Genomic DNA, 23,125 nt, shown 5'->3' with positions numbered 1-23,125 from the left:
AACAACAGTTTGAATATATTTTGAGGATAAAGTATAAATATTTGGGGGGAAATGGAGTTTAAAAGGCACTACCAGTCATTCTACCCTAAGCCTCCTTGAGGTATTCTAGGAACTTCTGCACAGAGGGCAGAGTGAGGCAGGAGACACCATGGGCAGCTCACAATAACCCTCTGGCACTCGCTAGGTAATACAGCAGGTAAGAGCAATGGGCTTTTGGGGTGAGGGGTAACTACAGTCATGTTGCCTGCTGCTGCTCCAGCTTTTGCAAAATTTCAACATCTAATAAGCAGTCAAATCAAAGTCAAAGTCAATGATGCGGCATTTGTCCAGCTTATAAAAGGGGTGACTGAACCTACTGTCTGGATATTGAAAAGGTGAGGCATTGCTGCATCCCAGGAGAGCCCAGTCGGCTGGCTGGAAGGCTCAGTTTCATCTTTGCTGCTTATCTGCCGGGGCACTGCTGAACTGAGCTCTAAGAAAGGGTTTCTACTCTTCCCAGCTGTTTCCATAACCCAGGATTCCATCTCATAGACACTGTGTCGTGGTCTTTTCTTTCCTAGAGAGGAGCTAACCTTGTGACTTCTCAAGAACTTACTGGCTACAAACTTTTCTGAACTATATGAATGGTGTGTTTTCCAAGGTATTTTTAAGTATTCAAAAACAAAGACTTTCACATTAGTTGAAGCAGGCCCAGGATTATAAAAAGGAAATGTCAATTTTATATAGATAATTTCTCAAAAGGTTCAACCCACCGATCATTCACTAAGTGCCTGCCTGCCCCGAGCAAGGCTCTGGGCTAAGGGCATAATGCTGATATCCCTGTTTACAAGTAAGTATGACACAACACATGATAGAGAATGATGGGGGCAAAGGAGACTCTGCGGGTCTCTGTGTTGTAAACCCTTTTTATCAATGACTTCAGTGATAAAGGCCTAGTTGCTGATTGGATTTGCAGCTGAGACAAGGCTGGGAGAGCTGGCAAACACAACATAATAAGACAAGAGATCCATAAAAGATTGTGACTGGCAGTGAAGGGAACAAAATCCAGAGAATAATTTGTACACTAACAACATTGCGAAGATGTATTGCAGTGATCAATCATGATTCCAGAGGAGTCATGATGAAGCCCACTATCTACTGCTTGACAGAAGGGTTGGTTACAGGGTGCAGAGTGAAATCAGTGCTTTCTGGACATGACCAATTTGGGAATTCTTTTTGTCTGACTGCATATTTGTTACAAAGATTTTGTTTTACATTTTTCTCAATTAGAGGGGGGAGGCATGTATAAGGTTGCCAAGGAAGAAAGGAAGGAAGGGAGGGAGGGAGGAACAAAGAATGGAAGAAAGAAGTTAAGAAGATAGAGGAAAGAAAGGAAAGAGGATCATTAAGCTTCTTTGAATGCAACAAAGAATAACAAGAAGGCCAGACAAGTAGAACAGATTTAAAAATTAAATATTGAATTTGTTATATACTTAAAAAGAAAAGTGAGCTGTATATGATATTTGTGATTTCATGTCTAATATTGTTGTTTCTCTTCTACTGCATATTCATCCTAGGGTTTGTTATGATCAGAATTTTTAAAATATATATTTTTCATATCATGCCCAGCTAGAGCATTGGCCCAAATCTATTTGTTTGTTTTGGTTTTTGTTTTTTGTTTTTCCAGGGCAATGAGGGTTAAGTGACTTGCCTAGGGTCACACAGCTAGTGTCAAATGTCTGAGGCCAGACTTGAATTCAGGTCCTCCTGAATCCAGGGCCAGTGCTTTATCCACTACGCCACCTAGCTGCCCCGGCCCAAATCTATTGAAATGAAAGTTACTAGAGGTGAATGAGGTTTTACACTTGGGTGACACACACATGGGAAGAGAGGCACGGTTAGAGAGAAGTTTGAGAAGCTAGTGTTTTTTTTTTCCATCTGAGCTGACGGCGTGGTGCAGGAGGCCCAAAGTCCAAGGGATCTTGGGGCATGTTAAGGGAAGCAAAGTTTCCCAGAATAGATGGGTGATGGTGTCCTTTGGTTTTGCCTTGGTTAGACCACTTCTGGAATGTTGTGTCCAGTTCTCAGTGTTAAACTTTAGGAAGGACATTGACATGCTAAAGAGAATTCACAGGATGACAATTAGCTTGGTGAATGCCCTAGACCAGGGCTTCTGAAACTTTTTCCACTCATGACCCCTTTTCACCCAAGACATTTTTATGTGATCCCAGATATAAAGGTATATAAAATAGGCCACACCTTTTACTGTGACCAAATTCTTTGTGACCCCGCATTCACTTTCCAATGTCTACCTTCTATAGCTTTTTAATTTTTTTAAACAGAGTTGTTCACATGTTGTTTCACCATTGAACTGTGAGCTCTTTGAAAGCAGGAACTGTCTGTGTATCATCAATGCTTATCATGGTTCCTGGTACATAGTAGGTGCTTAATAAATGCTCACTGACTGACTGAAGGGTCTAGAGAACATCACATGAGGATCAATTGAAGGTATTAGAGGAAACATGTCTATCCTCATATAATTGATGAACTGTCCTATTCTGGCTGAACTCAGGGGAAAATTGGGGCCAATGTAGAAATTGCAAAGATGAAAAGTTGAACTTGGTGTCATGAAAACGTCCTTCATGATTAGAGCTGTCCAGAAATGCACTAGGCTTCGGTGGTAGGTAATGAGTCCCCCTTGATTGGGGGTCTTCAAGCAGAAGCTGGCTGACTTCTTGTTGGGTATTTCCTAGGAGGGCTTCCTTAGAGAGTAGGAGTTGGACTCATGACTACCATGGTCTATTCCAATCCTAATTCATCTGGTTTGAACTTGGCAAAGTGCTATAAGAAATTTGAGGAAAAATAGATTTGTTTCATCTAGAAGGGTCAGGGAAGGTCTAACAGGACAGGTGACATCTGATTTGGGTCTTAAAAGAATGGATGCCAAGGGGATGAGGTAAGAGAAGCTACTCTAAAAATAAATAATGGGGAGAAAAATGAAGGCATAGGAATGGCAAAGGGTAGAGAACAGGAAACAGGGTGGGTCAATCTGGCTTGGAACATGCAACACCATACAAAAGGCAGCAGCAGAAGACAATTATTTATGTGTAGGCTGATACACATTTTATTTTGCTAGATAATGAGAAGACAGTGAGTAGAGGAGTGACATAATCATTAGGTAGCATTCTGGTCAATGACAAGGAAAGCCAGAAAGCAGGAAGAGCAGTTGTGAGGCTCTGAAAACAGTCTGTGTGAGAAGAGGGACTGCCCTGGAGTATACTGGAGGATATATGGATTGGACATGTGGGATAAAGGAGCCAGAAGTGACTTCAAGGTTGTGCCCAACTGTGAATATGGTGGGGATGGTGCGGAGAAATGATGGTGACAGTCAAATTTAGGGGAAAGATCATGAGATCAGTTTCATACGTGTTGGGGTTGAGGTGTTGGCAGGCCATTGGATAGAACGCAGAGTCAAATAGAAAGAGCTTTGGGGAGAAGGTGGAAGAGAGGTGTCAACAAAGCCTAAGGGGTTCACTCCACACCGAGATAATAAGTCAAATGAGTTCCTGAGATCGCCAAGCACAGCAACAAGAGGGCTTGGTGAATACCCAGGTTGAAGAGGCTGGCATGATTACCCCAGTGAAACAGATTCGTATTTAATATTTCTATTACAGTCCTCCTCAACACAGTAATCAAATAAAATCTGTAATTGCTTCTGGAAGGGTACGTCAATTGGCCACCCTATGGACCAACTCACAATTGCTATGACTCCAGATCAGAGCTCCCCTGAAAGTGTGGTTTCACCTTAAAGAATATAAACAAAGGGCTTCACTTTGGCACTTGCAATCCTAGCATGTAGCAAAGTGCCTGACACATAGAAAACACTTCATAATTGCTTTCTCATTCATTCATTCATTCATTTATTCAACTCTGATGTTCCTGCCACTTGGAAAACTTTAAGTGACCAAACCCCCAAATTCACTTTTTGATTATATTTTTCTGAAAATTACGTTTGTGAATCTTTCAGAAACAATCAGGACAACCAGAGGAAAACACAGTAAAATCTTATTATTTATTAATAATTTGCAACGATTTAGACCAGGCACTGAAATTTATCTTTGTTCTAACTAGAAAAAAAGGCTTGGCTATGCAAATAAGTAAGTTAATCAGATAAGAGAAGAAACTGTCTGTGATCACCTTGGAAACACCCATTTGTAAACAGCTGACAAGCTAATTCCAAATCATTTGAGAGCTATTCTTTGGGAGCTGCCCTTGCCAACATTTGGTACCTTGGTAAGGGACTACATAAGAACAAAAAAACATTGTCTTGATAATCTTTTCTCCCTTGACTTTTCCAGAGCTGGTCTTGGCATACCCCATAATGAATCCCAACTGGTGGGGAATCTCAGCATAAACTCTCCAGAGCAGGCAATGTAATATCAAACAATCATATCTCAATAGCTCAGCGGTATACTGAGAGTTCTTAACAGAAGAATATGCTTTCAGAGAGCATACTGAAATCGCTGCATTTCAAATGCTTTTCCTGGAAACCTTTGTAAAAAACAAAATCAGCAGCTATGCAGTTGACAAACCATTTATTTTGACCCGCTTTGATACTGTGACTACATTAAATCCATCACCTTGACACAGAAAAGGGAGGGAGGAACACCAAGCACAGCTCACCCATGCAAATGTTCAGCGGCACCAGGGATTATTGGCTCAGAGCTCATCCTCAGAGGCCATCAAGCTCAACCCACTCAATTTACAAATGAGGGAAATGAGCCACAGAAAATGGGGAAGTAACTTTCCCAGGGTCAAACAGCTAATAAGTATATGAGGCAGGATTTGAATCCAGGTCTCAATGACTTCAAGGCCAGCATCCTAACCACTGTACCACATGGCCTCTGAACATCTTACTGGCTGCCAATTCACCTTGCTCTTCTTGCTCCAGATTCCTGTCCCTCCCTTCATGCTCAGTTATTCATATGACAGAGGGGAGGAGGACTGAGTTTGTGATCTCATTGGCATAGGGAACTCCTGGATAAGGAAATTCCACTGAAGGCCTGTATTTTTTATACAACAGGTACTCAGAGAATTGCCGAGGGCAGTAAGAGGTGAAATGACCCGCCCAGAGTCACACAGCCAGTAAGTAGAAGAGGCAGTGTAAGACCCAGATCTTCCCACCACTTAACAAGCAAGAGGCTGCATCGGTGCCACCAAAAAAGAAAGAATGAAAGAAAAAAGAAGAGGCAAAGTCTAAAAATGCAAGGAACCTGCTGCTGTCTATTTTCCAACTTCAGAGAATCCAGTGAAGACTCCAGATTTCCCCAAAGCAGTAGAACAAAGAGAGTAAAGCAGCCCAGCATCCTAGGTCACTGCTGTGGCATTGGCAGTGAAAGGTCAGAGAAATCAGGTGCATGGTCTTTACAGAGGCTACGCTTCCCTTGGCCACAGGAGAGTTGCAGGAGACAAGCCGGTCAATGGCTCCAAAGGCTGAGCCTGCAGGGCCAAGAGAGCTGACCCAGAAGGGCCCTCAGTCACCCGGCCAGGCCAAAGGCAGACGGACACACCAAACTCACCATTTTTCAGTAACCTGCTCCCTGGGGAAGCCAGAATAAGCAACCAAGGTGCTGCAAGACTAGGTCAACTTGGCTTCCACAGCTCAGTAATTTCTGGTTACTAAGGGAGCCATTCCATAGCAATTCGGTTCATATGTCTATGCATTGTAAGAGAAATTATTTTGCTAAAAATAATCTAGCTCTATTTAGGGAGTTCTATAATATGCCTTGGATTATTAAGTAACATATTAGATGGAGTCTTCTTTTGGGTAACAATCTTACCAAAACAAATGTTTTGTTGCTAAGCGTTCTAAATATTTGTAATTTGTTATGATCCTTCTCTCTGAATACAGGAACTGAAGATTACAGCTACCAAATATACCATAAAGTAAACCTTGTTTCTTGTCAAAGACTCTACAGAAATCCTTGTCTGGGAGCAGAAAATGATGAATGTCCTGAAGGCATACTGAAAACTCATTAAGATTGCCAAAATAAATCTAAATTCATACAGAGTTATAGGAGGAGGATGCAATTGGGCAGGGTTTTTCATCCCTTGTTGTTTGGTTTTAGAAGATTTGTATATTTCTTACTAAAAAAAGAGAAGCAAACTCCCAAGATTGGAGCTTGAATCCTGACCCAGGGACTCCCAAGCTGTGTGACCCTGGGCAAGTCCTTAACCTCTCTGTGCATCAATTTTCTCACCTGTAAAATGGGGGTACTATGTGTACCTCCCTCCCAGGGCTGTTGTGAGGATCAAATTGAGTTAACATGTAATGCGGTTTGCAAACTTTAAAGTGCTATGTAAATGCTATTATTATTACTATTATTACTATTGAGACTCCTTGCATTAGAAGTAATTTTAAGAAAGAATTTAACCATGTGAGCAGTTCTCTAAGGACAGGATAGGGTAGGAAAGGCATCATGGGATACAGGATATCTCATTAAGGAATTGCTTTTAAGCAATTAGTTCAATATGTAAACAGGGAGGGAAAAAAACTGTCTGAAAAAGAAGGCTTGAGTTCAAGTCCTGACTCTGCTGTGTACTGGCTGTATGACCCTAGGCGAGTCACTTCTGTTTCTAACGCCTGTCTCTAAGCTGTGTGGGGAAGTAACTGGGGACCTGTGGGGGCGGTGGGGCTTTCCTCACCAGGTCTGGTCTCCTCAAAATGTGGAAACTCCATTTCTCATGCTTACAAGAGGTCCTGTGACCTCGACTTTAGATGGGAAAACTTGCCCTTCCTCCCTTCTCTGCAGTCGACCTCAGCCAGGCAGCTGGCATCCTGCCTGAAGCTTCTGAGCCCTGCCTGGCAGCTCACGTGTTCTGACCAGCCACCCTCTGGTGGCACATTCTTTTGCCCTGGGTGCTGGGTAACCGGGTCATTTTTAAAATGGGAAAGTACTTGCATGAGCATTTCTTTGTACTGGTCAGCTTCATTGGCTGCTTTCTGAAGCTTCAGTCCTGTGGCCTCTATTTGACTTTGTAAATCTGAAATGACAAAATAGATCCAGGGCACTTGGGTTTTCATCGGGCTGCCCAGAGTTTTCTGCCTGCATCAAAAGACTTGCACTCAGATCAACTGGGTCCTAGTTAAAGGGTTTGTTTGGTTTGAGTGTTTTTTTTTCCCAGGCCTTCATTGTTTCTGGCCTGGAGGATGGCCTTGGCCTCCTGGCCTCCTCCATGTGCCTCCCCATCCTCTGGACAGCTGTCAAGCGGCTGCTCCTAATGCAAAGTCCTGGCCTTGCTGCAGGGGTCCTTTGTGCTTCTGGGATAAACTAGAAAGGCCTCTGAGTCAGCTCAGTGAATGCTGGCCTCCCCCTTCCTCAACATTCCAGACAGACTAGCTGACTTGTTCTTCCTCACGTAGGACCTTCTGTTTGCTCAACCCTTGCCTTCAAGGAGGCTGGCCCCCAAGCCAGGAATGCACGAACCCACCTCCTCCTCCCTGAATCTCCAGCTTCACTCAAGGATGATCCTAAGTTCATCCCCCATGGGAGGTCTATTGGGATCTCCCCTGTTGCAAGTATTCTCTCTCACCCCCAAAATATAGGGGGAAGGGAAGGGAAGAAGGATATATTAAGGGCCTACTAAGTGTCAGACAGTGCTAAGCACTTTACAAATATTATCTCATTTGAATTTCACAAAAAACTTGGGAGATCAGTGCTATTGTTATCCCCATTTGACAATTGAGGAAACTGAGGCAATCAGAGTTTAATGACTTGTCCAGAGTGACATAGTTTAGGGAATATCTGAAGTCAAATTTGAACTTAGGTCATCTTGACTCCATATGGGGTACTCTATCCACTAACCCACCCAGCTGCCTCCCAATACTTTGTATTCATGTATATGTATCCAAGTACATGTTGGTTGCCCCCACCCCCACCCCTGCCCCCACCACCAAGAGCAGGGGCTATTTCACTTTTGTCCATGGTGGTGCCTGGCATAGGGAATTTGGTTAATGGACAAATACTTGTTGACTTAATGAGTGTATACCACTATTTGCCCACTTTTGTCCCCTATCCCCAGGCCCATCTCAAGTACCAATGTTATCAGGCAGTCCAGCATCTGACTTGGGCATCTTGGCAGTGATAGGCATTCAATAAATTCATTTAACAAACATTTACCAAGCTCCTGCTATGTCACCAGGCACCCTCTCGACCCACCAGACATTACTACTGTGAATAAATAACTTCATTACCTTCTGCTTTTCACATAAAGGCCTGGTTCTGAGGGGCCTACAAAGATACAAAGGGCATGGTTCCCATGCCAAGAGACTTTGCTTATGAAGAAGTCACATGCCATTGCCTTTCTGTTTCATGAGGGGGGTGGCCCTCATCACTTAGTGATTTTTGCCTTACTCCTTCTGAGATCCTTCACGATGCCTGTGACAATGTCTTGTGCCACAGGAACTCAGTAAATGGGCATTGGGTTTATGAAAATAAATGTTGGGAGCAGCCTCTCAGTTGAATGGAGATTTTTTCCAGGCTTGTTGCTGAGATATGGTTAACAATCATTCAGAAGGTTTACTCTGAACAGAATATCTGCAAGATGCTATGATTGATTAGGACAGAAATGGGCTGCAAGGTCCCTGCTGCCCAGTCTCTCATAGGCAACCAAACACACTCACATTAGGCAGCCATAGCAGAGGTACAGAAGTAACATGTCCAAAAGGGTGAATTATCAGAGTCGATGCCAGTAGTGTCCAAACTTTTCCCCCACTGGTAAAACAAAAAACACTTGGGAGGAACCGTTCCAGGAAAAATACTTCAGAATAATTTTTAATGCTTACTAACAATAGTATGGGCAGCTAGGTGGCTTGGTGGAGAGAGCGCTGGGCCTGGGAAAAGGGAAGACTCATCTTCCTGAGTTCAAATCTGGTCTCAGACACTTCCTAGCTTCAAGACCCTGGGCAAGTCCCTTCACCCCGTTTACCTCAATTTCCTCATCTGTAAAAGGAACTGGAGAAGGAAATGGCAAACAGCTCCAGGAGGAGGGAGTGGATTTGCATTGTGGAGGTGTGTGTGTGTGGGGGGGGGAGACAGAGGAATAAGTTCTGTTCTGGCTGTGTCAAGTTTTAGATATCAACTGACCTCCAGGTGATATCCCATAGGAAGTTGTCCATGCACAGCCCGGACTCAAGTGAGAGACAGGGATGGGATGTATAAACCTGATGTTCTCTGCGGAGAGACGAAGATTGATGCTGATGAGGTAACCAATTGAAAGTGATAGAGAGAGAAAAGAAGGATGCCCAGAAGAGACGATCCCTACCCTCAGGAGATATGCTATCAATGAGGAAGGAGGTCCCAGAAGGAGTGAATGGAGACTTGGGAGGAGAAAGACGAACCACTGCGTTACAAAACTGAAGGAAGACAGAGCACGGAGCACGCAAGACAAAAGGCTGGACAGCAGCGCCAAATACAAGAGGAAGATGAAGAAGGAGGGAGGCTGGAAAAAGCCCATCCGATTCGATCAGTTCGAAATCAATGCTAGCTTTGTACAAGGGAACCTCGAAGCTCTTTTTCCGGCTCTAAACGCTATGATGCCCGGTTGTAGCCTGCCTGGAAATGCAGGTAGGTAATTCGCGGTAATTTAGACTTTTTTTAAATGGCTGCAGCACTTGGTGATCTCTGAATTAACATATTTCAAACAAAATAATGAAACGACTACGTCCCGAAGCCCCAGCTTAAAAGGAGTCTGCCCATTCCTTTATCTTGCTCATATCCCGCTCTCTTACTTACAACAGATCCACGTGGAGCCCATCACTGAAGCCTACAAGCGTGTGGCTTATCTGGCTTACCCCTAACCAAAGTCTGGATGGGGAGGGAGAGATGACGAGAGGGCCGTGGTCATTAAGTATTTTAGTTTAAAAGGAAGGAAGGGATCCTGAAGAGATGGAATCTGGAGCAAGAGTACATGGAAATTATAATAACGTCAACAAAGGAATCAATGTCACTACCAGAAGAGCTGACACAAAAACTTTGAAATATTTGCCGTAGATAAATCCTAATAGGAAAACATGCGGGCAGAGAGCCGGTCCTATTCTTTTACGGTGACATAGTCTTTGGTTTTATTTTCCCATCACCGGGATAGTCAAAATCAGGCAGTGTGGCCTCTTGGGAACAGGTACATATCAGCAGTTATTGTGTATTCTTGTAATAAAGCAATGAGCTCCCCTGGTTCTGTCCTTTCTCTTAATAAATAAAGGCACGTGGGCAGGCTGCGCATAAAACATTAAACCACCTGCACAAGGCAGCTCCTTCAGTTTTGCTGTTAGGAATCCTTAAACAAGCGTATTGTTCTGGGGTGTCCTTCTCCAAAGCTAAACAAATTCAACTTTAATTTCCCATCATTCAGCATGACATTGGATTATGAGGCAAATGGCCCTGAATGCCTACAGAAAGAAAGGAAACGTTGGCTTTAAACACCAAGCAGATGCAAGGCGGAACACATGGAAACAATCCAAAACTTACAACAGCAAATTCTACTGCGCTGTGACTGCTTTCTTTGCAGATATTAAATAAGAAGCAAATGATTTAAAATGAAAAAGACAAAAAGGAGCTCTTAGCCTCTCTTCACACGCAAACAGCTGCGAGCTGGAGAGCATTTCATCATCATCTGATTTTTGGTAATTAGTCATTTAAAAGAATCCTGTGATTCTGAACAGTTTCTCGAAACTACAAATACAAAAGGTACTCATCTGGGGAATTATTTTAGAGACAAATATAAAACTTCACTTTTATTTTTTGGAAAGATATACTTTTAGGAAATGCACAATAAAACTTTTAAGGTGAGAGGGGAACTTTAAGCTGAAAACTTCCTGGGTAAAGAAAGCACTGAAAAAAACATTGAAAATCTGTGATATATGGAAGAGAAGAATTCCAGATTCATTGTCACTGAGGGTTTGGAGGAAATGTAAAAAAAATAGTGAAAGCAACCGGAGAGAAGAAAAGGAAGGTTTAAAACTTGTGTAAACTAGGAGCAATAAATGGAATTATATGGTCATAGTAGAAATAAAGAAAGGCAAAAAAAAAAGAGGCCTAAACTGTCATTATGAGATTAAGGGCAGAAAGGGGAACTAAGCTCCTGGATGGACAGATCTTACAGATCTGCACTGGCTGCAAGGTGGGTTGCCGTTTGAAAGCCCATTACCAGCACTGGTAGCACCATGGCTGAGAGGAGTAGGTTTTTCCATCTGTGATCATGAGGGCGAAGAAGTCATACCTGAGTAAGGACCAGAGAGCAAAGGAGGGAGATGGTGACCAGAACTCTCCTTGAATCAAAGCACCTTGGAAGCACTGAAAACCTACAGGCCACAGTAGCCTCAGAAGCTCAGGCTTCTTCTTATCCCTTCCCAGAGGTGAGCAGAACCCAACTCTAACTTAAAGTCCACAGTTAAGAAATAAGTTGGAAAAATGAGCAAACAACGCCCTCCCCACAAAAAAACTGATGACAAAGTTTCTAGGAAGACAGTGAAGCTCAAGACACAAACTTAGAAGATAATGATTTGAAAATATTTACAAGCAATGCCTCAAAGAAAAATGCAGATGGGACCCAAGCCATATAACAATTCCTAGAAGAGCTAAAGAAAGATTTTTTTAAGAGAGCAAAAAAAAATTTTTTTAATAATAGAAGAGATGTAGAGAAAAAACGTGTGTGTGTGTGTGTGTGTGTGTGTGTGTGAAAGCAATGCAAGAGATTACAAAAGGGAATTAATAGTTTAGTAAAAGATGCAAAAGTTCACTGAAGAAAACAACTCCTTAAGAATTAAAATCAATCAGATAGAAATTACTAACTCCATGAGACATCAAGAAACAAAGGCCAAATCAAAGACTGAAAAGATAGGAGAAAATATGAAATATCTCATCAGAAAAACTAACTTGGAAAATAGATCAAGGAGAAATAATTTAAGCATTATTGGACTTCCTGAAACCCATGATCAAAAAAAGAGCCTAACACCGTATTTCAAGAAATTATAAAGGAAAACTGCCCAGTTATCATAGAACCAAAAGGCAAAGTAGAAAATGAAATAATTTACCAATAACCTTCTGAAAAAGATCCCAAAATGAAAACTCCCAGGAATATTATAGCCAAATTCCAGAGCTCCCTGGTCAAGGAGAAAATACTGCAAAGAGCCAGAAAGGAATAATTAGAATATTGTGGAGCCACACTCAGAGTAGCGATCAGCTAAAAAGCTTAAGAACAGGGATCCTAACCTAACCTGACCATCAGGGGCTGAGCTCCCCCAGAACTGACCCTGTGTGTGCCTCAGTCTAGATTCCAAGGGCCCCTTCTGGAGAAAGAGTGAATGAAATCCTCCCCACTTCCCAAAAGCAGTTCATTAATGTAAGGTATTCTAAGTAACTGGGCATAACCGAAGGTGTTGACAACTAGGGGGAAAGGCTTAATGAGAATCATTCAAATTCAAAGACTGAAGATGACAATCTTAGCCCAAGGGTCCTAGATTGAACACTCCACGTGACCCAGTTATGTACCATAGTATTGTTGGGCCAGGAGTTTCACTCTTTGAAACTTTTTTGTTGTTATCGTTGCTTTGTAATTGTACCTAATGAATTCTCTACCCTGTATAAAAGGATGGCTTGCCTAAAATACACAAATGAACATTCAAAGAGAAACCTTTTCAGTTGTCACAAAAGGCTGATAATGGAAGGAAGCACTTTGATGAGCATTCAAAAATCTCAATCACAGATTAAGGTACTTTCACAAACTTATTCTACAAAGCTAATACAGACACTCATAATTCTTTTCATTTTAAGGAATCTCTCTGCAAGGTCTGATTCACATCTGCTGAAACAAGTATTCTTGGAGATTCCCTTAACATTTTCTGCATAATGTCAGAGGAGACTAAAAAAAAAATGAGAATTTCAGATGTAGTCATACTAACACCAGAAAGTTATGGAGGACCAAGTAGGGTTCAGTCATGGAAAGGAGATGTCTGGGAATCTGTGTGTGAGAGTGTTTGTGTATGAACAGTTTATATTATTTCATGACCTTTGTAATCAAACTTTTAGTTCAGAGATTTTTGTCATAAAATACTTTTAAATGTCCCATTTTTTCATCATAATGCTGTTAATCTAACCCAATGTGATCTCAAACAATACAAAGGAAGTCATATAACCTAAAATATCATGGATAAGAAGTCAGGAAACCTGGATTCTATTTTCAGATCTATCGCTGACTTTCTGTGACCCTGGGCAAGCCATTTTTTAAACCACTCATCTTCATTTCCTCTATGAGTAAAAAGATAATAGTCATTTTAAAAATAATTGTCCTCACAGGAATGATATGCCCTCATTGATTCTGGTACTGCTCTCAGTACTTTAGACTTGTATTTTTATTCAATAAGGGAAGTTTTCCCTCCCTTTAAGATATATTGGGAATGTTCAGGATAAAAAAGATAACTATGGGAGAGCAGTGGGGGCAGAACAGAGTGGAATAGAAAGGAGCAGGGAGAAGGTTGATAATTTTTGACACTAAGTAGAGAGAAGATACAAAAAATACCCAAGGTGAAGCCCTAGGGGAGGGAAAGTCACTATTGTTTGTCCTTGGTTCTGAAGAGGACTGGGACAGATGTTGTGACTTGCACTGAATTAAGTGAAGGAGGGCTGTGCAAAGTCACTAGTCTCACTCTCCAGAGCCCTCTGGGTCCAATGGCAATAAAAACATCAGGATGACTGGAGGAGGCCCTGGATGCAGAGGGAGCCCTTGGCCTTTTAAGCTAAATCTCAGTTTACCCAAGGCAATGCTCATTCAGTGACTAAGACCAGGTCAGAAAGGAGGCAAAGAAAGGCTTCTTTTAATACTCACCCTAACCCTAAGGGAGCTTTCTTCCAACAGCCAAGAAAACCTAGGCATTGTTTTATCCGTTGGTGGGTGTGGCAAATCCAGGTGTTGGCAGAGATGGGTGTGGGACAAAGGTCACTTAGGGAAAAATGACACAGTACAGAGAAAGTTGTCTCTTTATCCCTCCAGGGCAGGGGTTCTTAACAAGGGGTGTAAGATATTTTGATCATTATATTTAGATAGAATTTATTTCCTTCATAATCCTATATGCTTTATGCATTTTAAACATTTTTTTCAGAGATGGGATCCCACATAGGCTTCACCGCACTGCCTGTCCAAGGTGATACACACCCAAAAGACTGAGTTTCTCTTACACACACACACACACACACACACACACACACACACACACTCCTATACAGATATTCTAATGTGCTATATGATTTTGTTTGGTATGCTTTTAGAAATGCCTTCATCCTTATCTACAGACAGGGAGAGCTATAGGACCTATATATAGGACCTATAGACATCTTCCCACCAGCTTGCTAGTGTTGCTCATAGCTAAAAACAGAGTTGGGAGAGGCCCCCTCCAAGGTAGGAGGTATTAACATGCTAACAAGATGTTAACCTGATGATAATCTTACAAGGCATCAATAACTCTCTGATGGAATCAGAGATTGGCCACTGCTCCTTTCATAAATCCAGCCCCCGTCCCTCCACTGAGCTCTAGTCCTGAAGCATCTACTGCCTAGTAGACATCTCAGACTCAATGCATCCAAAGCAAAATTCATGACCTTTCCGCCTATTCCTCTTCCCAACAATCCTTTTGCTCTCCAGGGCACCATGATCATTCCAGATACACAGACCTGCCTTATTGGTATTGTGTATAACTCTTCACCCCTTACCCTTCCCATGGAATCAGTTACCAGATTTTATGATTTCTATCTCCACATCAGGTTTTCTCTACTGAAGACGTTCCCCACCTTAGTTTAGGACCTCCTCATCTCTCACCCTTTGAAACATTGGTCCTCTTCATTGGTCTCCCTGCTTCAAGTCTCTGCCGTCATGATCCATGCTCCACACAGGTGCCAAAGGATTTTGTTTAAGCACAGATTCTGACCTGGCCCCTTCGCTATTCAAGAAATTCTCATTGGATCCTTTTTGTTTGTAGGATCAAATATAATCAGCTCTGACTTTAAAAGCCTATCTTTGAAGGGTCATCATTCATTCATTCCTCCCCTTCCTGGTCTCTATGTTTTTGTTTTTCAGACTGGCCTCTCTGTTTCTCCAACATACGCCTGGCCATCTTCCAAGCCCGGAGTGCCCTTCTTCCTCCCGCTGGGACTCAGAATCCCAGCTGAGACACACCCTCTTCCCCCTCCCCCCACATTTCATGTATGTGGGTCTATTCTCTTTCTTCTGTATCTCCTTATACATGTACATGTTTCCTGAAAAAGAATAAAGGGCTGAGATTCGTCACGATTGTTTCTTTTTGTGGGGGTTTGTATCCCTACCAGCAAGTGCAGTTGTTGCACGTGGTAGGAGTTTAGTGCCTGATTAATCATCTGTAACAGAGTGTCAGTGTAGACATATAACATGGATTGGGCTCAGGACAAGCAGTGGAGAAATTTGGAGCAGGACAGATTGGTCCTGGCCTCAGAGAAGGAGGGGCTCACAGTGAGGAAGGGGGCTGTCAGAGGTGTTAGGGCTCAGTGCTGAAAGTGACCAGCTCTTCCTGTCCTCCTCTGGGTTCTCATTATTTCCATTAAAAATTGTATGATTTGGGGCAGCTTAGGTGGCGCAGTGGATAGAGCACCAGCCCTGGATTCAGGAGGATCTGAGTTCAAATCTGGCCTCAGACACTTAACAATTGCTAGCTGTGTGACTTTGGGCAAGTCATTTAACCCCAATTGCCTCACCAAAAAAAAAAAAATTGTACAATTTGTTCTTGGGAACACTTCTGACCTTCCTCCCTCCTTTTCTTTTTCTTTTTCTCTTTCTCTTTCTTTTCTTTCTTTCACTTTCTCTCTCTTTCCCTTTTTCCTTCCTTCCTCTCTCTCCTCCCTCTCTCCCCACCTCTCCCTTCTCTTTCTTTTTCTTTCTCTCTCTCCCTTTCTCTTTCTCTTTCCTTCCTTCCTCCCTCTCTCCTCCCTCTCTCTCCTTCCTTCCTTCCTTCCTTCCTTCCTTCCTTCCTTCCTTCCTTCCTTCCTTCCTTTCCTTCCTTCCTTCCTTCCTTCCTTCCTTCCTTCTTTCTTTCTTTCTTTCTTTCTTTCTTTCTTTCTTTCTTTCTTTCTTTCTTTCTTTCTTTCTTTCTTTCTTTCTTTCTTTCTTCCTTTCTTCCTTCCTTTCTTCCTTTCTTTCTTTCTTTCTTCCTTCCTTCCTTCCTTCCTTCCTTCCTTCCTTCCTTCCTTCCTTCCTTCCTTCCTTCCTTCCTTCCTTCCTTCCTTTCTTTCTTTCTTTCTTTCTTTCTTTCTTTCTTTCTTTCTTTCTTTCTTTCTTTCTTTCTTTCTTTTTTCAGTATGCTTCCCACTCCCCACCCCCCAACAAAAGGTCAGCTTATCCTTCAAAAACCAACATTTACAGAACATGCCAACACAAGAAACAAAGTACATGTTTACCTGATTGTGACTGTAACTGAACTTGAAAAGTTTTTTAACCACGTATGTGTCCTAAAAAGTCATGTGTTTTATGTCCACTACGTTAATTCCTACACTGAATCTGCCTTTGCAGGTAATCTATGAATACTACAAAAGGAATGAATGAGGAACCGACTAGGGAAAACAAAAACATGCACAAATAAAGGCCCATGCAAGCTATGTACAAAATAAAGACCAGGTGATGCAAAAGGAGGAGGGGGGCAGTGGGAGGGTCCGAGTGAGGGTGACTAATAGAAAGGGCTTCATTCAGAAATCCGGCTCAGTTAGTTTCTATCTGATACAGGTCAGTTGAGAACCACAATGGCTGTTTGGTTCACATCACGAAATTCCAGGGGGGGTGGGGCGGCGGCGGGGAGAGAACCAGGCCTGGGTGTTGGGCTCATTAACCACATTGCTCTCATTATTTTCTCCTCCAGTGACTAGGCTGTGGGGAGCCCCTGAATGAATCATAACTACTCCCTGATTCTAGCACCCTATTTTGAGAGCAGATAAGAATGCTGTGGCTGCTAGCATTCTTCCAACCAAAGATAAGGAGATAAACCTGATAGGGAGAGAAAATAATAGAGGAAAGTAATTATGGGGGAGGTTGATGGAGAGAGGGAGCTCGTAGGTCATGCATGTTCTCCTCTCTGAGCCTAAGGAATGATTGATCCTTGTTGAAATTCTAGTTTGTTTCATTCTAAGTATAATCATGTGGTTTGGAAATGTTCTCCCCAGGAAATGCATGATAAAATGTACAAGAACAGTATACATCCATGCAGCATATTAGCATGTTTTCAAAGAGCTGGAGGTGGGGGAGAAATTATTATTTTTATTCTTTAAAAGTTGAGGAAACAAGCAAAGAAATGTTAAGTGCCTTCCCCAAGGTCTGTGGGCTAAGGGAGAAGCAGAACTAGAACCTAGGTCATCCAAATTTTATTCCAGTTATTCCCTCTCAGTCCCACCCCTATTACCTCCTGGGCCTGGCCACTAACCACAGTGTAAGCAAAATGGTAAACTACCTCAGAAAAACATTCTTATATTCATATCTGCTCCACTGAAAAGTCGCCTTGCAAGACAAAATACAGAAAGGTTTTCTGTTCAGACCCAGGTTTAAAAGGAAAGCTGAAAAGTTGGCCAAATGAATTTCAAGGAAGGATTTTAATACTGCTGTGATTTATCTGAACTCTGCCTCTTGTGATTTGTGACTGCTGACAAAAAGAAACTAAAGGGCACTTTACCCTACCAGGTGGAAGGGAAATAAGTTAAGCTGACTGATTTGCTGGTCACACTGACCTCTGAGAAGAGCATTGCCAATTGGGAAAAATTATGCATTGGGGGGCACTTATTTTGGAAGTTACATCAGTGTGAACCAAACATAAAATTATATAACCATCTGGAACTAAATGTAGACAGAGAAACGAAAGGTTTCATTCATCGGAAAATTTATTTCTGTTCCCACTATTTTCTCTTCAAATCAAGATTAAATTATAAAATTAAGAGAAAAGCTGCCATTTACATTATTTAAATGGGGTTAAAATATATGTTAGAATTTGGAATCACCTGTATTCTAAACAATGACAACAACAACAAAATAGAACAAATTAATACAGAAAACAAAAAGGAAAAAGAAGAGAAAGGAAGAGAAGGAAGAGGAGGAGGAAGAGGAAGGAGGAGGAGACAATATCAGTGACAATGAAAATGACAAATAAGAAGACAATTCTCCAGCGAGCATGGCAGTGTATTAAAAGCACCAGGCTGGGTATCAAAAAACTTGGATTTTGCAGTTGTTCTAGTTGTATGATCTTGACAAGGAAAGGAGGGAAGGAGGGAGGGAGGGAGGAAGGAAGAAAGAAAAGAAAAAAAGAAAAGGGGAAAGAGCGAGGGGGAGAGAGAAAAAAAGAGAAAAGAGGGAGGGAGGGAGGAAGGAAGGAAGGTCGGTCAGAAGCGTTCCCATTCTTCAGAATGATTACAGCAAGTATTCCTGACTGAAGCAGAAAAAGATTAGAATGACTGTATGGCTGATAAAGAAAAGCATGACTGAGATGGAGAATGTTCTCATTTCACTTGGCTTGTGCTGGAACACAAACCAGAGCAATATTTATTGGATCTTAAATCCCCCAAATATGCCATAACATTTTGCTACCCGGTGGAAATACGATGATGATAAATAGACCCCTAGTTCATAGGCATGTCACTGGGGAAGACAGAAATCACACATGGGATTCATTTTTTAAAAAGGAATCTTTCCTTTCTCAGTTTTTCCATCTATTTGCTTTTATTTGTCCTTTTGCTCTGGTGCTGCTTTCTCGTTCCACTCTCACAAATGACAGAATTATTCCCCCAAACTCTAGAATCCCTTTGCACTTTCTTTCAGTCCCCACCAGCCCAGAACACTGACTTCTTTTTTTCTTTTTGTTAAAACATGGGCTCTCTCTGTCTCTTATCTCTCTCCTAACTCTGTTTCTCCTTCACTGAGTTTTCCATCTAAAACAAACAGAAGTCACAGACAACAGATTCTTTTTCTAAATCAATAAGCAAGTTTTCATTAAGCATCTTCTACGTGTCAGGTCCTGTGCTAGAGGCTCTATTATCAAATAGAGAATGGGAAGACTATGAATGAAAGCAGCCCTACTTTCCTAAAGCTGGCAGGCAAACATCCAAAGAAACTGATTCAAGTGAGAAGCGACATCAAGCAAAGGACAAGATCTCCCCCAAGAGCGCCCCGATCTTTTGGGACGTGAGGAGCTAGCAGCTCCATGGACCATTCCTGCCACTCCTGAACAAGACCTGTGCCATCATCCCAGGCCTGGGGGCAGGAAGCCAGGGTCAAAGTACCAAAGCTGATCTAGCCATGAAGGACAAGACCACTGGCCCCAACAGCCATCCATTTAGAGCTAGAAGGAGCTTGGAGGTGAGCTAGCCCACTGTCCTCATTTTCCAGTGAGGCACACAAAGAGGAGTGACTTGCTCCCTGTCTTCACACAGACAGGCAACAGCCGACCTCCGGGTCAAGGCACAGTCCACTGCCTTCCAATCCAGTGCTCCATCCACACACCTGCAGAGCACACGAGGACACCAGGCCCCTTCCCTTCTCTGTCGCTGGCTGGACTGTGTCTAGACATCAGCTAAGGCAGCCACAGGAGCCACATGTATAGACTGAAGCCACAACCAGGCCCAGGCCCAACAGGTTCATCCAGGAAGAGGTGGGAGCGAGTGATACGGACTCCAGCTTCATTCTGCTTAGCATTTTGTGAAACACTTTCTTGAATGTCCTGATCATTTCAGTATTTAGATGCTAACAGAAAAAAGGATGAGAAACGATGAAAAAATCGGATCCCCCCATATTTCACAGCAGGTGCACAGGACTCTGGTGGCGCCATTCAGTGGAGGCAGTGCTTGTAGTTGATTCCTCTCTCGCCTTGCCCTGGGCCTCCTCGTTGTCATCGCTATGGCACAGATGCCTGGAAATGGTTTCTTCCGCTTGCTCCAGATTGTGGGTTACCTAAGGGGGGAATTCATTCCACACCATTAGTAAGGAACTGCGAGTGTAGCCTTGAAACTGCACACTGTTCATGTGCCACGTGCCTCTCTCATTAGGCTGCCATTGGGAGGAATCTAAGGTGAGCTTCTAGCGGTATAACATGGATCCACAGCCCTGCCTGGAGCCCAGGCTCCGGCTGTCCTTGTTATGAGAGCTCAGACTGTCCATAATGAAGGTGAACAGGAAGAAGGATTGAGAGCTAGGAGCTAATTACAACGGCATTGTTTCATGCTTTGGGGTGTGTGTGGGGGGGCTATAAAACTCAAGGAAGCACGCTTATTTTAGCCGAACGAGGGAGAAATAAGCTGCAGAGTGATCCAAATGCTGCCAACAGTGACAGGAAACTGAGATACACAAAGCAGTTCACACGCATCCTCTCGGAGCCCCCAGCTGCCCTGGTGGGCAGAACTAGAGAGATGATGATCTCCATTTCACAGTTGGGACCCTGAGGCTCAGAGAGCTTAAATGACACACGACCACACAGCTAAGTTTCCAGTTGTTCTTCACCCTTCGCTTTCAAAGAGAACCAATGACAGGCATCATGAGGGGAATCTTGACTTGCTGACGAATTGGGTTTACACGAGGCAGAGCTGTGCAGAGTTGTCAGCCTCACTCTCTCTTCCAGCTTCATTGATGTACAGTGACAGGACAAAAGTCAGGATGACCAGATGACCTTGGCATCTTCGATGTCTGACCAGGTGCTCAGCGCTCCACAGTGCCTTCATGGCCGTTGGAACAAATAGTTCTCATCCACCCATTCCACTGGGGGAAGTCTTCACATGCCTGATGCAGACACCCCTTAACTCACTGATGGGTTCGAGGCTTGTCAGTCACCCTCAGCCTGGTTCAGCCTGTCTGCCAAGACTGGGGAAGGGCCACTGTTCATGGCTAGGCTTCTCCAAGTCACGGGTGAGAGTTGGGGGGCAGGTGGGCACCAAAGGGGGAAAGAACAGCCCTGAAAGGGCTCAGGAAGCCCTCACACCAGAACACCCCATACAACCACAGCTAAGTAAGCACAAGAGGCAAGACTCCATCTATCAGGCCACACTAGCCTCCTGATGAAGGAAACAGATGGATTTCTGCAGTCTGTTCAAGGAAAGTCTGACTCTTGAACCCTCTTTCTCTCTCTGCCCCCATGTCTTGCATCTGAATTTTCATGGTTCCCCAGTCCCCCCAATCTGTCTCAACAAGGGCCCTCTCTCGGCGCACATCTTCATCTGTCCTGCAGAAGGCTATGGCTGGCCTCTGTGACAGCAGCCTGAAAAGGTCAGGGCTGTGCTCTGACACATCTTCACATGCATCATGGGCTATTATCTTGCTGAGCCCATATTCGCTTGTGCTGCTGCTTGGAAAAGTGAATTCCAATAACTGACTTTCCCCAGCCTCCTTTAATCTGTACTAAGTGGATCCCTTTGAATTTGAGTGCCGTGCCCTTAGCTAGTTCTAAGACGGGAGACCAATCCAGCTCGGCTGCAAAGAGCTTCTGACGAGAGGGAGGCCTCACCCCTTAGGAGAGACTCGGCTAAGTGCTTTCATCACATCAAGGTCCGCCAGGACCTCCTGCCGGTTCCCCACTTCCAGAGTCCTCTTCCTGAAAAGGTAAATGAAGTGGGCTGGAGGTGATGGTCTCAATAAAAATGTTCTGGGTCCTGGTGATCTCCACACTCTCTTCTAACTCACGCTCACAATGTATGATATATATTGGCTTCTGAAACCCAGATTTAGACAACATCTTCATGTTTCCAATCTCCCAGCACCTCGGATGCAATTTGTCCAGGCCTAGAGACCTGGACTCCTTTAAAGTACCTCAGTTTATTTCATCCTATTGCTATACCTAGATTAGGTTTCAATTTAATTCTCCTTTAATGAATTTCATCTCTGTACCTCCTAGTTTTGCAGGGCTTCCAAGAGATTAAGGAACATGGCCCTAGTCATGGTCAAATGGGGAGTAGAGGAGGCAGGGTCTGAACTTTCCTGACATCAAACCATCCCTCTTTCCTCTACCCCACACTATCTATCTATCTATCTACCTATCTACCTATCTATCTTTCTATCTATCTATCTACTTATCTATCTATCTATCTATCTATCTATCTATCTATCTATCTATCTATCTATCTATCTATCTATCTATCTATCTATCTTTCTATGTCTCTATCTATCCATCTATCTATCGTCTGTCCGTCTGCCCACCCACTTGTCCATCTACTAACTGATTGATCTATAGTGCAGAGTAAAGAAAAGAGGGCCACACTTGGTGTCTTGGGAGTGAGACAGAGAAACACACACACACAGCTACAGAAAAGCCCTTCCACAGAACACCTGCACATTGGCCAAACTTCAAACAATAAGTACGAAGCAGGAATATATAGTTGTTTTTTTTTTTTTTTTAGTGAGGCATTTGGGGTTAAGTGACTTGCCCAGGGTCACACAGCTAGTAAGTGTTAAGTGTCTGAGACCAGAAACTCAGGTCCTCCTGAACCCAGGGCCGGTGCTCTATCCACTGTGCCATCTAGCTGCCCCAGGAATATATAGTTTTAGTTTTCCTATGGATTATGAAAACTTCTGCTTGTTCCAGCAATACGGTCTTTAGCTTCAGTTGATCATCCATATCAAGTGGCATCTGTCACCCATGAGTACTAGCAAGTTTGGATGTAGTCATACATGAAAATGCTGACTCACAACAAGGCTGCTGAGATCGATACAGGAGTTGTTTCGTTTTACATAATGTAATATAGTGTTTGTCATACACGACTATGGGAGTAAAGGGGGCAACATCCGCCCTGTCCCCAGCAGTTTCATAAAATCCGAGGTCAATCAGAACCCTGTGCTAAGCCCGTGTTCACTCTTTTCAAAATCTCATCCCAGTTTGTGTTTGTTCAGACAAATACAACCACTAGGCTCCCATTAAGGTCACAAGAAGCTGCAGCTTCCCTTTTACAGATGGTTACAACCCTTATCGTGGGATGGTGCTCACTTTACAACCCTTGGTGAAGCCCAAGGTAAAGATCAGTGGGGTTCAAGAAATTTCCTCCAAACAACATCAAAGTTAAAGGCTGACACTGAAGCTTTTATTACATTAACTCCTTTAAAGTAGAAGTGGCAAAAA

The 23,125-nt window shown here is 43.1% G+C and overlaps 1 protein-coding gene across 1 annotated transcript in view; it reads right to left on the bottom strand.

Annotated features, from left to right (window-relative positions):
* The window catches only part of LEKR1 (leucine, glutamate and lysine rich 1), a 162,138-nt gene that overhangs the window by 30,270 nt on the left and 108,743 nt on the right, over window positions 1-23,125 (bottom strand). Inside the window, exon 7 of the mRNA XM_043996228.1 lies at window positions 6,942-7,023. Coding sequence (XP_043852163.1) covers window positions 6,942-7,023 — 82 coding nt within the window. The remainder of the gene's footprint in view (window positions 1-6,941; window positions 7,024-23,125) is intronic.

The sequence above is a fragment of the Dromiciops gliroides genome, chromosome 3, assembly GCF_019393635.1.
Source record: "Dromiciops gliroides isolate mDroGli1 chromosome 3, mDroGli1.pri, whole genome shotgun sequence".
Classification (NCBI taxonomy): domain Eukaryota; kingdom Metazoa; phylum Chordata; class Mammalia; order Microbiotheria; family Microbiotheriidae; genus Dromiciops; species Dromiciops gliroides.
Note: the sequence above shows the minus strand (reverse complement) of the source record. Positions and strands in the feature narration are given on the sequence as shown.